The sequence below is a fragment of the Gasterosteus aculeatus genome, chromosome 2, assembly GCF_964276395.1.
Source record: "Gasterosteus aculeatus chromosome 2, fGasAcu3.hap1.1, whole genome shotgun sequence".
Taxonomy (NCBI): Eukaryota; Metazoa; Chordata; class Actinopteri; order Perciformes; family Gasterosteidae; genus Gasterosteus; species Gasterosteus aculeatus.
This window is the reverse complement of record NC_135689.1, coordinates 3,149,361-3,165,428: the sequence shown is the minus strand read 5'-3', so window position 1 is coordinate 3,165,428 and position 16,068 is coordinate 3,149,361. Positions and strand designations below refer to the sequence as shown.

Below are 16,068 nucleotides of genomic sequence, written 5' to 3'. Positions count from 1 at the left end.
GACGCACGTGTGATTTTCTGCGCGGAGAAAACGGAGGCGGGGGAGTGGGATCGCATTAACGAGCCGTACAACGTTGAAGTCACACGGGCCGAGAGATGTGCAAAGCTTTGAAGAAGGCTGTTTGACACAAAGATGGAGAGACATGAAAGGATGAAAAGAGCCTCTCACCTTCACAGCGGCTTCTTTGACCCGCGTTCCCCCGACGGCCGCGTAGCAGCTGGAATACTAAAGACGGGAGCAACTTGTTTGAGGAGAAGAAAAGGAACAGACGCCTCATGTTAAATTTAACTTGATTTATCGGACGGAGCAGGTGCACACTGTATCTTCTTAGATGTTGCACAGCAGCGATATCTACGTTTTTGTGCAGAAGCCTTGGTGCTGTGACCCGTTCCATGCAGCCGCCTCCACCCGTGCAGGAAGGTGCACATTCTGCATCACGACATCCAGCCCTCCCCTCTGCATAATGCTCTCGCGTCATTCTAGTTAAACCCATCAGTAATTCAAAACTTCCCGTGTTTGTGCAGCAGATTTAGCTCAGTCGTCTGTTTTGCAGGTCAAGTTGGTAATTCCCAGCTAGTAGGGGGGGGGGTCTCTACAATCTTTGGCTGGCAGCTGCAGGAATCTCTGCTTAAGACAGATGTCAGCAGCTTTTCTCTTCTTTTTTTTTTTTCACCGAGATTAGCGAGAGAGACTTAAAAACTGCATGTCCCTCAAAACAACTTAAGTTTGGGAAAAGCCCCACATTCCAGCATAATTAGGTCAGCTGGTACTATGCCTCTTAAATCTAATTGGCCAGACAGAAGCGGGCCGGAGTGTAAATGAAGTGTACTTCTGTGGGTGCTAGAGGAAAGTGTGTGTGTGTCAGTCAAATGGAGGCATTGAGACCAGACTGACAGGACCGAAAGACGCCTTTGTCCCCCTGGGTTTCAAAGTAGCCCAAAGGACCAGGCATGAAGAGGGGAGGGGGCTCTAGAAGACGATGGCAACGGTACAAAAAAGAGAGGAGGCCTTAAACCCCCTTGAAAAGCTAAACAAGCTTAATGAGAGCAAACTCCGCACCAGTCCGGTGGTCCTTTGACGGCTGTGAACTCATAGAAAATCATTCATTGGACGGATCTGCAGGCGTCGCCGTGTAAACGAGCGCTTGCCTTTGGCCCGTTCGCTCACAATTATTGGGTTACAGCGCTTCGGCTGGCCGATGACATCACGTTCGATCCTCCCAGGCAGGCCGAAGATTCGGATGTCAGCCCCAAGCGCTGATAAGACGCCATTGACTGCTACGCTGCAGTCTACAGGATTAGGAACCCCCACAAAGAGCTTGTCACATTGTGAGGCGGCGCTCTGTAATAGGCGTGACTTCATTAAATCTCGTGTCTAGAGAGGAATGCTTTAGAGATTGATGGCTGCCTCCATCCCAGAATGGGAATCCTGCCCTCTTTTTAAGGAGATTATCAAGCGGAGCCAGAGACGACCTCAGCATCACCGCGCTGCACGGAGGGCTCCCTTCCTACGTGAGCATCACCCGGGATGCTGCCCATAAACCAGCGCCATCCTGAAATGATTCATTCGCGCCGACCTTTTATCCCTGCAAACGGACAAATGATGGTGCTGACACGACAGACATCAGGGGTTTCCCTTAATTTAAGTGAGGCGTCAATCGGCTGGAGGCGCGCGTAACACTGCTCCTGGGGGGCTCTGTGGCGTTGGTGTCGGCTGGCTTATTATTTCCTTCTGGCATTAATGGCGGCGGACGGATCACCACCTGTCACGTGCCGGAAAGGAGGTTGAAAAATTGGTCTCCGGGGCAAAAAGAGGCCAGAGGAAGATAACTGGGTAGAAGCGTGAAACGTCACACGTGCTGCTCCGCTACAGGCAGCGGCCCACAGATGACCCCCAAAGCCTCCAGATGTTTGGATCATCTGGCCAGCAGCACCCAACATCGCTAAATCCACCCCCACCCGGACCCCCGAGTCGCTCCATCTCGCTCTCCCACAGATCGACGGCTATTTTTAGCCCTTAAGAGGGGGTGCGTCTCTAAAATACATTTAGAAGATGTGCCACTGATCCCCAATGATGGGGTTTTTGTATCAGCTTTAAAGAGGCTCTGACAGTGTGTCGATTTAAGCCCCCCCGCCCCACTGCACTAAAAAGAAATCAACAACAAACGCACAAACGGGCTGATGCGTTTGCTCCAGCTGATGGGGGGGTCGGGTGTTCACATCGTGCAGATTCCTCCACGTTCCTCTAAAGGGCCTCAATATCCGTAATTGGGTGAAGTTCATGCACATTCTCACCCTCTGGGCTCTTCCACAGTGGCGCGCTGGACAAAGCCCCCATCACCCCCCCCCCCCCCCCCCCCCCTCCTTTTAGCTTTTTATTTGTCCCGTTGTTTCCCTCCGTAATGGAGTCCGAGTCAGCTGAGGAGAATGGCAATGGCTCGCAGCCGAGATGAGCATAAAAGCAGATCTTCTTTCTTTCGGCCACGTCCTCGTCTCCCACGAGCTTCATCATGCTCTCCGACCCGGCGCCGGGGGGAGGGGTCCAGCTGTAGTTGTCTCTCCATCGCCGTAGAGTTACTTTTAACTCATTCTGACGCGACCTTGATGCGATGCAGAGCCCGCGGGACCTTTTCAAAGGCCCAACATCACAAAATCACCAAGCTTAACAAGCATAGCCACTTTCTTTTAATCTGATACAGATATTACGGCACTAAAGCCACGACGGGGGAATTCAACTGGGCCTCTAGAACCACACATGTGGGAGTTGGGAAAATAAGAGCATAAATGTTGTTGTCGGTGGGATTAGAAAGCGAAGCGGTGGAGGTGGGTTAGATAAAAAGCAGTATTGACCTGCACTCGGTGTCGTTCCATTTGGGAACCTCTCCTGCTCCTTGTGGTAGTCTGTAGAAATCCACTGCAGGAGCGTTTTACTGAAGTGGGATGAAGTGAAAACAAGGTCAGTGGAGTGAGTGCAAGAGATAAAATATACACACTCCGCCTGTCTGCTGTGACATCAATAATACAGTCTTGGGGGGGGAACTAAACCACGGGGTGAAAAGCTGCTATGGATTTCATGAAATCCATTTTTACAAAAACTCTGGCGTTCGTAAGACTGAGAGGAGCCTTCCACAAAGCATTAAAACCTTCCTCATCCACACTTGAGTTAAGCCTAAAACTTTTACCGTCCACGTCGAGGCTCTAGCAGCTCGAACACATTGAGAAATTTGAGAAATTCCTCCTGAGCTTTAACCCCACGGGGCTGTCAAAAGCACTTTAATGGCCAAAAGACGGCTTTAGAGTACAAAGTGTTGGATTTCGTGCGGTCGAAGAAGCTCTGACCGACAAAAATGTGTGCCGAGCTTGTGACCTCTCGCAGCTCAGTGCGAACCTTCATAAATAAACCAGCCCTCGCTATGGGCCCTTCTGTGGACACACACACACACACACATTTCAAACATTCCCAGGAGAGGTCTCCCCACGATTAAATGCTCCTCACCCTTTTATAGACGGGATGCAGACGGCCACACAAACCGTGATGGCTTGACTCTACACACACACACACACACTGAAGGGCTCAGTGCAGAGGAGGACGGGGACGCTAAGGTGAAAGGTCAAGTCCCGTTATGCATAGTGATCAGATTGGAGGAGGATCACAGATCGCGGTCGGGTTCAGCGGTGGACGGCGTTCACGTCACTCCAACAACCAGCTGGCCCAACTTCAGGGTTAAAAACAAGAGATTACTCCAGCGGTGGGGGCCGTTGGGCTGATGTTCTTCATGAGATAATTGTTTACGTAGACTGATATTACAAAGTCAGCAAGTGGATCCTCTGAATCAGTTAATGGTTCGACTACTAGGAAGTGGGACCAGTTTGGATCCTCGGCGGTTGGACGGATCAGTATTGTCAGCTCATCGTGCAGAAAGGCCCGAAACACAAGCGAACGCACGCGCTTGTTAGACCTGCGCAAAGAACCCAGATGAATATTAATGCATCTTCAAACACACTCCGCTCTGCACACAGTGATTAATCATTAAAGGGAGCAAACGAGGCGCCTGCAGTTTTTGTCTGTCAGTAAATTCCACCAGCAGAAAGCCACATTAACAAGTGACTAATTACACAGACACAAAAACAAATTGTTTTTGGTTGCCTGAGTCTCCTGAGTCACGTTCGAGAGCGCGGTTGTTAATAAAGACATTGGACCACTGCTGAGCATTGTGACTGCGTGTAGTCACTTGAGCCGCGTTACCGTGGTAACGCCGCGCACCTCGCTCGGTGGCCATCGTCACCAAGAAGACGCTGCTTTAGCAGCCACTGAAGATTTGGCGCTCTGCGGCTCACGTTCCCGCGGCCTCCTCCTAGCTTTCGGGGAGTTTTGGTTTGTCCCTTTTGGGCTGCCGTAGGCGCTGCCATATGGTCCCTGTGCGGGAGGGATGGGCCACGTGAAAGACACCCGCACACACACACACACACACACACACACAGACTTGCACGAACACACGCATGCAAATCCTAAACTAGAAACAAATGACTTATTTCTATCATGGCGTTTCATATCCGCACATATTACCTGAATATAATTAGGGTTTTAGACGTTCGATTGATAGACGTTAATTGTAATTCGCACCCTGATTTCTAAAATGTGCACTAATCGCCCCTTGTATTCTTCCGAAAAGAGACACCAGGCGCTCAATAGAAAATTGGAGCCCATTAGAGGGCCTCCCGGCTGTTGAATGCCTGCAGCCTGAGCGCGATAAGTCGGCCTCAGTCTCTGTGGTGACATCCCAGCTGGCCGACTGGCACACTTGTGGCCCACTGCCCAGAGAGACACCTGGCACCTCCCACTCAAACATGAACACACACACACACACACACACACACACACACACACACACACACGGCGGGTTTGTGCAGATGGGAGCCGATTCTTCTGCTGCAGGAGTTAAAGAGCCGATGTGACCGTAACGTTTCAGCCGAGGCAAAGATGTAAGATAGAAGTAGCGGGTCGCTGACGGCCCCCTTTTTCCCGTCACCTACAGAACAGCCAGACGGTGGAGCTCCAGAGGAACCAGCTGCGTGACGACGTCAAGGAGTACAAGTTCCGGGAGGCTCGTCTGCTGCAGGACTACAGCGAGCTGGAGGAGGAGAACATCTCGCTGCAGAAGCAGGTCTCCGTGCTCAAGCAGAGCCAGGTGAGGATGGAGCAACGTTTGAGCGCCGCCGCGGGTTTTTAACCCTGCAGGCCTTTTGCTTATTAGACCGCTGGTTGTGTTTGACAGACTCCCTTTCTAACAGATTCTAACGCTTCACGCCTGAACATGTACTTCCTGCTGTTAGTCAAATGAATGCAGAGGAAAAAAAACGGTTTCTCTTTGCACATCTGCAAACATACAACAGCAGATGAATTTCCTAGTAGGACATTTACATTTGAGCTTTTAAACATTCGCTTAATTCTTTGCAGATGCCGTCGTCTGTTCTTTATATCCAAAACAAAAGGGGCTCCTACTTTTCAGACATCCAATATGAACAGGATTCCCAAATCCAATTAACTTAAGACTAATTAGATTGGGAACTGAAATGGATACGTTCTTAATGCCGTGCGTTTTGATCCAGCTTGACGGTGTCGCTCCTCTCTTTGCCCAGGTGGAGTTTGAGGGTTTGAAGCACGAGATCCGGCGCCTGGAGGAGGACACTCAGTTCCTTAACAGCCAGCTGGAGGACGCCATCCGACTGAAAGAGATCGCCGAGCGTCAGCTGGGCGAGGCGCTGGAGACCATCAAGACGGAGCGCGAGCTGAAGGCGTCCCTGAGGAAGGAGCTCTCCCACTACATGAACATCGGCGACACGCTTTGCCACAGGTAAAAAGAAAGAGAACGAGGCGCCCGCCGGGCCGCCGCCCACACTGTGAGTAACGCCACGTGACATTCGCCACCCTCTGACCCCTCCCAGCCCCCTCAGCATCTCCCTGGACGGTCTCAAGTTCAGCGACGACGCCGCCGCCGAGCCCAACAACGACGACGCCCTCCACGGATACGAGAGCGGCCTCACCAAGCTGGCCAACGCCATCGCCTGCGACAACCGCGTGCCGGCGCCCGAGAAGGACGAGCCCTTCCACCCGGCGCCCAGCCTCGTGGACGACCTGCTGAGCGAGCTCAACATCTCGGAGATCCAGAAGCTCAAACAGCAGCTGATGCAGGTCTGAGTGTAGAAGGGATGGGATTAATAACTGCACTGCACGGATGCGTAGCGATGGAATCTCACTGATCGGGGAGCAGGGCGGCCGCTTTCTGCGGCGTTGACTTTAGGTGACGAGGGAATCGGTAGCAAGATGAAGAGCCTGAGCAGTGGTGAAAGTAGCAAAGCTGTACTATCTCTCTAGACTGTGGGGATTGACTTGTGAGCACGAAGCCAGTTAACCAGAAGGTAACCAGAGGTGTGGAGGTGTGTCTGATGGAGTGAGTCAGAGTCGGTGGTTCCCGACCTGCAGCAGGGATCGAAATCCCCTCTGAGCAAAGTTAATCCAGGGGGCCACAGACACACACACACACACCCTTCAGGCCCAGCTGGGCTGCGAGGGCGGCGGGTGGGGGCCACAGTGGACCTGCCATCTGCTTGCTTAACACCGCATGAGTCCCCGGCCGATGGCTGATGGGGTACCATGGTTACCAGAAATATGAGGAACCTCATGGCTTAGAGGTCTCCAGGAGTTGTTTTTCTCATTAACCCTAAACACGGATGCTGGATTCATAAAGGGAAGTCGGAGTCACCGCAACGCTGCTGCAGCTTTTGGTACGACGCGTTTGGGATGTCACACAGCAGAACAAAAAGCTTCCTCTACTCATTAAGCCACACTTCCTCTCCTGCCGTGTCTCACATGTTGATTAGGGTGATTGATCCTCGCTTACAGCTCACGAGCCCCCCCCCCTCGAGAATGTATAAAAACATCCAAGTGGTGTGTGTTAGCCGGCCACAAGCCCTCCTCCAACTCATGTTGTAAATATGACCATACTATTAATCTAAATCTAAATATTTGTTGATTTCTGAAAAGCTTTCTGCATTATTGTCTGTCTTCCTTTTGTATTTTAACCTACAATATAAGGAAGACTGAATAAACAATGCGTGCCGACGGGCACTAAAGGCCACGCGATACCTGCACATTATTTGCTGATCGGCTTCTGTAATGGCTCCGCTTGTGCGTCGGCGGGACTGTGTGCATGTAAGACGAACTGTCCCGTGCTCAGCTGATCCCCGTCCCGTCGATTCCCAAGGTCATCCTGACTGACGGCTACGAGCCAATGAGGTTGAACGTTGGTTAAACGCGAAACATAAGCCAAGCGCAGAGTACTCGGCTTTCGTTAAAGACGCGCAGTGTGATGGGGCCCCGCCGTCTCACCGCCTCTTTGTCTCCCCCCCTCAGATGGAGCGTGAGAAGGTCAACCTGCTGTCCAACCTGCAGGACTCCCAGAAACAGCTCGAGCAGGTCAACGGCGCCCTGTCCGAACACCAGGAGAAGGTCAACCGCCTCACGGAGAACCTCAGCGCCATCCGCAAGCTCCAGGCCAGCAAGGAGCGCCAGTCCGCCTTGGACAACGAGAAAGAACGCGATAGCAACGAGGACGGTGACTACTACGAGGTGGACATCAACGGGCCGGAGATCCTGGAGTGCAAGTACAAGGTACTGATCCACGGGGTCCACAATTCGTCCTGGTTTATCTTTTTCTTAACCGTCGATCTGGCTCCTCCACAAAGGTGGCTGTGTCTGAAGCGGGAGAGCTGAAGGAGGAACTGAAGACTCTGAAGACCGAATACCAGGCCTGTCAGTCTCGTTACGAGGAGGAGCGCAGCCGCCTGGAGGTCGACGTCACAACGCTGGAAGGGAAGCTGGCGACGCTGGAGAAGACGAGTCACACGGACAAAGAAGAGAAGGCCAAGCTAGAGAAGGAAGTGCGCAAGGTGAGACGTTGCTCTTTGTGTGGACGCAGTATTTCGTTTGGCCCTTTCGTCCGCTTTGCAAGGCGGAAAAACGCTCATAATTGACGCCTTGTCTCTTGGGGTCCCCAGTTGAGCTACGTGGCAGGCGAGTCCCAGGGAAGTCTAAGTGTCGCCCAGGACGAGCTGGTCACCTTCAGCGAGGAGCTGGCCACCCTCTACAACCACGTCTGCATGTGCAACAACGAGACGCCCGACCGCGTCATGCTCGACTTCTACAAGCAGGGCAAAGGCGGGCGGAGCAGCCCGGAGGGCCGCGGCCGCCGCTCCCCCATCCTGCTGACCAAGGGCCTCTTCCCGGAGCCCGGCAAGACCGAGCCCGGCGACGGCTCCCCGTCCTCGCTGCCTTCCCCCGTGTCGGACCACCGCCGGGAGCCCATGAACATCTACAACCTGGTGGCCATCATCCGGGACCAGATCAAGCACCTGCAGCTGGCCGTGGACCGCACCACGGAGCTGTCGCGCCAGCGGGTGGCCTCTCTGGAGCTCGGCACCGTGGCCGACAAGGACAAGGAAGCCTGCGTGGAGGAGATCCTCAAGCTCAAGTCTCTGCTCAGCACCAAGAGGGAGCAGATTGCAACCCTGCGCACCGTCCTCAAGGCCAACAAGCAGGTGGGTGGATTCCTCCTTGCGCTCGGCGTCCTCGGGTAAGCGGGCGTCGCTCCCCGACATTTGTTTAAATCTCGTTGAAAGCAGAATGAGGCGGGGCATTCAGCTGCTGCTGCAGACGAGATGTATAACAAACGTTGGTGGAGAGTGTGTGTGTGGTTCTGATTGGGGACCAGCCCTCCAAGGAGACTGTGTATGCAGTTGCTGTGGAAGCCCTTTAAAGTATGTGTGTGGTCGGATGGCCACACACACACACACACACCTATGAGTCTAACAGCTAACCACCGCCGTCCAGCTGCTCCAACCCCTTTTGTTCCTCCCGTCCACAGACCGCCGAAGTCGCTCTGGCCAATCTGAAGAGCAAGTACGAGAACGAAAAGGCCACGGTGACGGAGACCATGATGAAGCTGAGGAACGAGCTCAAGGCCCTGAAGGAGGACGCCGCCACCTTTTCCTCCCTCCGAGCCATGTTCGCCACACGGTAAGAAGCACGCCGCCGCCTGCTGCGCGGACGTCCCTGGACAAAAAGACGTGGGGGCTACGCTGCCTTCCAAGACCCCGAAACACCCGATCGGACCAACAATTCTGACCTCATCACATAAGTATATATTTACGTGTGATTTTACCTAAATTCCACGTTGGTCACAAATATATTAGTTTGCAGACGCAGCAGTGACCGAGCACACGGCTGTTACTATTCTACTACAGATGGGCAAGCAAAGATGCCGATCATAATCCTAATTTAATCCCTGGTCACCATGTGTTGGCCACATCCCAGTATTGTTGTGACATGACATCTTTACATTGTTTTTGGAGCATCGCGGGTTAAGAAGGGATACTCTGCTTACTGTAGAACAGAGGGTGTCTAATCTGGGTATCATTTAAATATGTCACTTAAGAAGTGTTTTTGACCATTGATTTAGTGTGTGTGTGTGTCAGATGGGCTGGGGAAACTCCATAATCTGTTCTGATTCCAAAGAGAAGCCGGTCAAAGGTTCTGTGCATAATCCCACCTCCTCTTGGTCTGGATTACACATTCAGCCCTCAGCACAGCAGATTTAAGTGCTCAGCCCCTGCTTCTGTGTGTGTGTGTGTGTGTGTGTGTGTGTGTGTGTGTGTGTGTGTGTGTGTGTGTGTTTACATATTGGAAAAACGTACAAAACGTGTTTGTATACACTTGATTCTACTGATTCCAGTGCGGATGCACAACCCTCTTTTCGAGTTGCTCCTCCTCTTTGTGGACCTTCTTAAGACGTCGCTGCCCGTTCTGCACTTTGAGGCTGCGCCGCTGTCCACAGCAAAGGTCAACCTGGCCTGAGGTAGAAGAGGAGGGAGAAAGACACAGCAAAGTGGACGCTCATCGTCCCCACGCAAGGGTTCAATGCCTGTCCCTGAACTCCATGTGTCGACGAATCGAACCAGTAACGCGAGGAAGTCTCCTCCTTCTGCAGACGACCAAAGGCAACCAGGGAGGAGCCAGATCTTACTCGTATCGCTCCATAGTTCCCGTCGCACCAGTGCAGGATCGTAGGCGTAGATCTATTGACCTGTGTGTGTGTGTGTGTGTGTGTGTCTCGTAAGCGTCTTCCTGTTGGAGAGCAGCTGGTTGTTTAGGTGCCGCTGCTCTTAAGGCCCAGCAGCCCGTCACACGGTACCCGCGAGCTGCTTTCTGTCGGACGTATTGGTATGTAAATGCTGTCCCACACGGCACAGAGCCGGGTCAGGGGGACCCATTGAGAAGCCGGGGGAGCGGGGTTTCCCACAGCACCCCCCCCCCCCAAATCCGTCCGTCCGTCAGTCCTTCCTCTGTCAGACACCCGGTCCTCTAGTCATCAGGAAAAGAAAGGGAGGAAGAGGGCGGGCCTCCAGTTAAAGTAATTTGACAGTTTTTCTCATTTATTTTCTCTGCTCAGAGAATCACTGCTCTGCAAAGGTGGACTTCTGACAAGTGGGGGAAAGAAAGCTAGGAATGTGTGGTCTTTTGTCAAAGGGGAAGAAAGGGGAACGGAATTGTGGGGGAAAAAGGTCTCAGAGATTAGAGTTACTTGAGATTTTTAAAGCCTGATGGAGCGACGCGGCGTCGAATGTTTTGTGTGCGTGTTCCTTCCCGGCTGCAGTCTGTGGTGTACTTATCTCACACATTCTTAGACGCGCCTCGGCATGTTCTCAGCTGCGGCTCTCACTGATCCACAGTCCAACTATAGTCCTATTTCTGTCATCCACGTCCCTGCGTGTCCAATCGGGTTCCAGACAACAGCTGGCTGCGTGTTATCGTCGCTTACGCGAGTGTTATACAATAGCTGAGGTGTCCGCGTGCGGCCTTATTCTGTGAATAATTTCAGCAAAAACAAGAGGCCTGTTAGTCGGTGGTGTGAACTTGAGCCCCCCCCCCCCCCCCCCCCCCCCCACACCTCTTCTCCATCAGCCATTGTGCCACCACAAACCATCAGCAGGCCCTTAAGGCTCCCATTGTATCCCATTGGTCTCCAGAATAGACTCCTCTGTTTTTTCCCGGGAAAAACGCACACACCCTGTCACCCCCCCCCCCCCACGGAGAAGGAGCTGAGCCCTCTAAAGGCGCACCAGCCCCTCCCTCCCTCCCCTGCCGCCCTCCCGGGTCGCGCCCCCCCCCCCTCTCGTACTGGGTTTAATGAAGCAGCACTGATCCCCATTGTGTGGGTGTGTGTCCCACTGGGAATCAAACTGCATTCACCGGGGGGGGGGGGGGGCATGGTGTACGTTTGGACGGTGGTTTGACCGGGCCAGAGTTCAAGTTGCTAACCAACACGCGCAGCCCCCCCCCCCCCCCCCTCTACCACAACATCTGCGCGGGGTTTCTTTTGGTCTCAGCCTTCAGGAAGACGTTATAAACCCACTTAAACCTCGAAAACATTTCAAATGAGTGGATTTTGGTTGGAGGTGGAGAAGAAGTCATGAAGACGTCGGCCTTCTTCAAAGCAGAAGGGAGCCGGTGAAGACCCCCAAATAAAGGAAACGCTTAAACAGCAGATAGAGAGAAGTGGAACGGGCCACAGCGCTTTTGGAAAGTGAGGCGCTGCTTGTGAACATAACTACCCCCCCCCCCCCCCAGAGGTGTGTGAGTCATTACTGGAGAACGTCTCTGACGGCTTAGTCAGCAACATGGAAAGGGGACGGGGGGGGGGCTGACAGAAAGCGACCGATGCAGGCAGACGGATGGAGACAGCAGCAAGGAGGCGGGGGGGGGCAAAAAGAAAGGGCTGGAGAGGCGAGATAAGAACCGGGAGAGGCAGCGTCTGAATAGGTAATGAAAAGCACGAAAATGAAAGAGCACAGCGATAGCAGATGGAGGGTGGAGATATGACCCCCCCCCCCCCGCTCTAACGCTGGCCTCTTTCCTGTACCTGTCTGTACCTGAGCAGAGAGACACACTCACAACCCAGCCAGGGCACCAGGAGACATGATGGTGCCGCAGTGCAGCAGTGATATTTAGGGGGGGGGGGGGGGGCAGCTGTCATAACTTGTGCTGTTTTACACTGCTTTTAATAGTGACTCCAACCAATAGCTTGTCCCCTGTTCGTGAATGGTGGAGTTGCTGGGGTCATTGGGGCGGGACGAAGTCGACCATGTTGTGCAACAAGACCAGCAGGTGATTGCAGCTGAGGAAAGTTCTCGCTGGAGTTTAGTTTTTGTTTTTTGTTTGGCGGAGCGGCCGGAAGGTTGATGCACTCGTTCGTGTGTGAAAATGATGGAACGTTGCAAGGAAGGTTTGCGGCGTGTGAGGACCAATGGCGCCACCCGGTGGTGCCTGAAAACCTACCGAGAAACTAGGGGAAAGGTTCTTCGGTCGGTCCTCATGACTGTGGATTTTAAAGAGCTTTAAACAAACACCTTTTTTTTTCTCTGGTCTCAGGTGTGACGAGTACGTGACCCAGCTGGACGAGATGCAGAGGCAGCTGGCCGCGGCGGAGGACGAGAAGAAGACGCTCAACTCGCTGCTGCGGATGGCCATCCAGCAGAAACTGGCGCTGACTCAGCGCCTGGAGGACCTGGAGTTCGACCACGAGCAGACCCGCCGGGGGGGCAACGCCACCCGGGTCAAGGCCCGCAGCAAGGCGGCGGCGGCGGCGGGCGCTGCGGCGGCGGGCGCTGCGGCGGCGGCCGCTGCGGCGGCGGCCGGCCCCTGCGCCCTCCCCCACGTGAGTCAGAGCTTCACCTGCTCGGAGCTCAGCAACGCCATGCCCAACGGCATTCTGGGAGGCCCGCCGGCCTTCTGCAGCGAGAAGTACAAGATCTACTGTGACTGAGAGGCGGCCGGCGAGTCCGCAAGGGGCCGCTGTGTACAGAGGGGAGGGCCGAACCCTCCCCGCCGTAGTGTTAAAGGGCCCCACCCGCTCGCTTAGCTGCCCGCGTTCCTCTGATGACGCCGCACGCCCAACCGGCAGCTGGCATGCGCCCCTGTCATCGCTTTGGGGCGTTCTGGTGTGTGTGTACAGTTTGCACTAGACGTTTGGACTGTACTAGACATATATGGCATGTGGATTATAGGGCCCCCCTGGTTATATTGGGGGGGGGGTGTTTCATGGGTATAATGGCGTGTCTATTCTCTCCTCTGTCCTAGTGCGTAACAAGGTGGCAGCTTTTGTGCTTGTTTGTTCTGCCCCCCCCCATGAGTGTATTACCTGGTGAAAGGTAATACACCTTTACAAAAAGCCTCCTCCGCTTCTGCCCCCACCGACACCCCCCCCCCCACCAGGACTGACCTGCATCCAGCAGCCCACTGTCTAAATCAGGTCAAATAAAAAGGAACTTTGAAGAGAACGAAACAAAAAAATATGCAATCTCCCCTCTTGCTGGGGGGGGGGGGGGGGGTGGGGGGGGGGGGGCGCCACGGTGTGATTCTACACAGAAATCCCCACAGTGGGTTTGCTGCTGGTTTTATAACGGCTGGGGCAGAAAAGGATCACAGGTGTTTATTTCAGGATCCTTTTTAAAGCCGTGACGCGGGTTAGGGTCAGTTAGTGTCGCATGGCTTTGCCGCTTTCATTAAACCGTTCGTATGGCGCGGGACGAACCTCCTGCACCGCGGTGTGAGAGGAGGAGTTATGTGGTGTGTGTGTGTGTGTGTGTGTGTGTGTGTGTGTGGTGAAACACAGGAGGGCTATTCCGTGTGACCCCGTTGCGATGGATTCTTTCCGAGCCATATAATCCGAAGGTCGGACGTCTCCCAAATGAAGTGCAACTTCGGCGAAGGTGCCTCGGGTTCCGGGCCCCCCCCCCGTTCAAATGGACACGCGGATCACCGTAAAAAACAGAGATGCGCTGTGGTATTTTTTAAATGCGGAACGAATCCTCGAAGAGCACAAATATTTAAAAGAAGAAGAAAAAAAAGGCACCAACAACGTGCACAACAAAAAGCCTGCAAACGAAAACCGACCGACCGCTCGGCCAAAGTGCCTGCCGACCCAATTGCGTGATCTATCGATCTACCTGTTGACGTAAAGCCCCCCTCTGAATGTCTTCGGTCGGGTAACGTCCTCGCGTGCGCCGTGTTCCCTGTGTTTGCCTGTGCGTTTATGTGACGGGCCCTCGGTGTGTATTACGGTTCTAACCTTTTTGCAAACGGAGGGTCTCTTTTTTTTTTTTTTTTTTGTTGTTAGTATTATTTTTTTGGTGTGTGAGGACAGCGAGTGACTTACTGTTTTTGTATCCACTATAGCTTTAAACCCTTGCAAGCTAGCGTCACGCAAATAGTAAGAAAAAACAAAAGTGGGGCTTGTATTTTAATAAATCCATGTACTGCTCGCGGATCACAGACGCGTTCGCTTTATGGTGCTGAAAGCAGGGTTGATGAGGAGATCCTGCAAGGTTGATCAAATTATGCGTTTTCTACTGCCACTATGCTATATATTGAAATCTATATTCTTAATACGGTCATGTTCAGGTTTATAATCTTGCAGGATCCGACCACAGTGTTCCTCCCTCTAAAGAGAGGGAGCTTAATTAAGGCGGAGTCAACCCTGCTTGAGAGTGCATCCGTGAAGCCGCGGCCTGGAGACGGGGCCGCCGTGCGCGCCTCCCGAGAGCCGCGGCGCCGTGCGCGCCTCCCGAGAGGCCGCCGTGCGCGCCTCCCGAGAGGCCGCCGTGCGCGCCTCCCGAGAGGCCGCCGTGCGCGCCTCCCGAGAGGCCGCCGTGCGCGCCTCCCGAGAGGCCACTCACCCGTACGTCTGAGATTCACTTCACTTCCAAGCGTGATGCATTCTTTCTCTACTTTTTTTTTTTGCTCTCCTACTGTGGAGGAGCTAAATGAATCCAGTGAGAAACCCCCGGTCCTCTTTTGTTGGAGGGAAGGACTTGATTCTCGTTATTTGGCAGAGATGAATTCCCACGTCTCCTCGCGTGGTTTGAAAATTGATGTCTTGGCTTTTCTGCTGTCGTAACAGCGTGCCACCTGTAAAGCTCCTCCTACCTCGGCTGCAGGCTCCTCCCACGTCCCATTTCCCAAGTTTTATCACATGATGCATCCAGTTTCTGATTCACAGTCAGCCTGCATGTCAGCCCATTCTCCATCAACTTGTATGGCTCATTTTGACCCTGGGGGGGGGTGAGATAACGCTTCATCTTCATTCAGACTTGAAGAAAAATGTTAATAGGAAAACCCTGATTACCGATTTTTTGCTAAAAAGAAATGAGCTAATCTCGCCCCTCCAATAAGAACACCGGGTCTAGTGTCATCTTTTTTGTTTTGTTTTATCTGTTTTTTTTATTTTTTAATCTGTGCACTTTCATTATATAGGACTATAACATTATTAACCTGTAGGAAAGCGTGGTAGTTCTATGGTTTGTCAGCTACTCATTATAGGATGTAAGACTGTAGGATTCTACATATGAATTAATAACAAAATAACAAAGCTCTAAAGGCTCCACAAACCACAGACCTGCTATCACGACTTTATCCTCAAGATTATCCATTGAATAATCATGTTTTAAATTATTTTGTTACATTGTATGTTAACCTTTTTGGTGTTTCTTTTGTGTTTGTTCTACTGCCATGTTCTTCACAAGAGAAAAAATCCTGGGTGATCAAACTCTGGGGTTTTTTCATGTATTTATTATTCCTAGGAATAGATTGAAATAACACAATGAAACTTGACAACGCCCTTACTCAAATAGGTAAGTTGTGTCTCAGCAGGGGGGGGATTTGAGTGGCATGATGTGCTTTTTTTCCTCACTCCTTACCGAGGGCGTTGCACTGAAACGGGACCACTGACCCCCAGAATTCTCTGCAAGTGCAACAATTAAATTCCAAATTGGAATTGTTTCATTCTCTCTTGATTTATCGTGCCAAATCCTGGTGCACCGTCGAAAAACAAAAGGTCGAAAACAATCGAGACTGGGGAGGGAGACCAACCGCCACTGAGGCAGATGTAGTTTGGAAGGGGGGGGGCGAGGCTCTCCAAAGCCAGCGCCGGGGATCTAGTCTTTGGTTTGTTCA

General features: G+C 52.8%; 1 protein-coding gene across 1 annotated transcript in view; it reads left to right on the top strand.

Moving 5' to 3' along the window:
- LOC120829821 (protein bicaudal D homolog 2) overlaps positions 1-15,076 on the top strand; it is a 29,649-nt gene extending 14,573 nt beyond the window's left edge. The window contains exons 4-11 of the mRNA XM_040194309.2: positions 5,036-5,188; positions 5,640-5,854; positions 5,946-6,192; positions 7,414-7,671; positions 7,746-7,949; positions 8,058-8,597; positions 8,924-9,075; positions 12,487-15,076. Of these exons, the coding sequence (XP_040050243.2) occupies positions 5,036-5,188; positions 5,640-5,854; positions 5,946-6,192; positions 7,414-7,671; positions 7,746-7,949; positions 8,058-8,597; positions 8,924-9,075; positions 12,487-12,880 (2,163 nt within the window). The 3' untranslated portion in view covers positions 12,881-15,076. The remainder of the gene's footprint in view (positions 1-5,035; positions 5,189-5,639; positions 5,855-5,945; positions 6,193-7,413; positions 7,672-7,745; positions 7,950-8,057; positions 8,598-8,923; positions 9,076-12,486) is intronic.
- Positions 15,077-16,068: the final 992 nt, after the last annotated feature.